The sequence below is a fragment of the Aplysia californica genome, unplaced genomic scaffold (assembly GCF_000002075.1).
Source record: "Aplysia californica isolate F4 #8 unplaced genomic scaffold, AplCal3.0 scaffold00557, whole genome shotgun sequence".
Lineage (NCBI taxonomy): Eukaryota > Metazoa > Mollusca > Gastropoda > Aplysiida > Aplysiidae > Aplysia > Aplysia californica.
The window spans coordinates 118,172-119,508 of NW_004797827.1; the positions used below are offsets into that span (position 1 = coordinate 118,172).

Below are 1,337 nucleotides of genomic sequence, written 5' to 3' on the forward strand. Positions count from 1 at the left end.
GTATGAGTGTTTAGTACAGGTGTACCCTTTGAATATTCATTTCCCTGCCATGCACTCTTTGAATATTGAGGCCCAACCATTCAATCTTTGAATATTCATGTCCTAGCCATACACTCTTCATGTCCTAGTCATACACTCTTTGAACATTCATGTCCTAGTCTTAAATGTCTAGTCATACACGCTTTGAACATTCCTGTCCTAGTCTTAAATGTCTAGTCATACACGCTTTGAACATTCCTGTCCTAGTCTTAAATGTCTAGTCATGCACTCTTTGAACATTCATGTCCTTATAGTTTTAAATGTCCTCGTCATACACTCTATGAATATTCATGTCCCAGTCGTGTACTGCGGCCTCCCCCCTACCATCAACAATGGCGTCCTGAACGTAACGAGCGGGGCTGTCACTAACGGCAGCACGGTGTCCTACGAATGCTTCCGGGGCTTCCGTCAGACCGGCCCTGAGGTGGTCACGTGCTCTCCTGATGGAACCTGGACCGAGAGGCCAACGTGCGAAGGTCAGAAGAAGATAGTACATTGTCGTGTCGTGTCGTGTCGTGTCGTACTTTATGCTCCGTGTGGGGATGTTTCTGTGGCTGTACAGATAAATAATAAAATAAATAAATAAATAAATAAATAAATAAATAAACAAATAAATAAACAAATAAATAAGTTATTTAAAAAAATCAAAACTTTGTTTGTTTGTTTGTTGGTTATTTTATTCTTGCACTTGTTCGCTTTTCACTTGGATAGACTAAGGGAAGCTGGTGTCTCTAGAGGGTCGGGGAGAGACAGCAACCAGGGTGGAAAAGCCAGAAGAATAATTATCAACAAGCTGTTAATTGGCACGATAAACAGGCAGACCCTTTCATGGATACTGGAGAGGATTGAGGAGCAGCTATGGCATTGTGCCTCTTGCAATGACGCCTATTGTCGGTGGCCTAGTGGTTAGGCTCTCGGACTCGCAACCGTAAGGTCGTGGGTTGGAATCCCATCAGGGGCCCAACGTTGAGTCCTTGGGAAAGGCACTTTACACGAATTTTCCTCACTTCACCCAGGTGGGAAATAGGTACCCGGCTTTAGACATCGAAAGATCTTGTCAGTTTGTTAGTGTTTGAGCGCTTAATCAGCTGCTTGCACAGTATGCTTCCCGGGAAGCTGAGAATGTTTCGGAGTGTTCTATGGTCTGCTGGGGTAATAATATAGTGTAAAGCGCATAGAGCCTGCTGTTGAGCGGGGATATGCGCTCTACAAATGCTATTTATTAATTATTCTCCAACCCAAGTAAGTAAGTTCATCACTTAACGTTTCTTTCGTTTCTCTCTCTCTCTCTCCAGCTG

At 43.6% G+C, this 1,337-nt stretch overlaps 1 protein-coding gene across 1 annotated transcript in view; it reads left to right on the forward strand.

The window, feature by feature from the left end:
* LOC101855048 overlaps window positions 1-1,337 on the forward strand; it is a gene marked incomplete at its 5' end in the record, with an annotated part of 126,015 nt that overhangs the window by 14,799 nt on the left and 109,879 nt on the right. Inside the window, 1 exon segment of the mRNA XM_013087202.2 lies at window positions 339-515. Coding sequence (XP_012942656.1) covers window positions 339-515 — 177 coding nt within the window.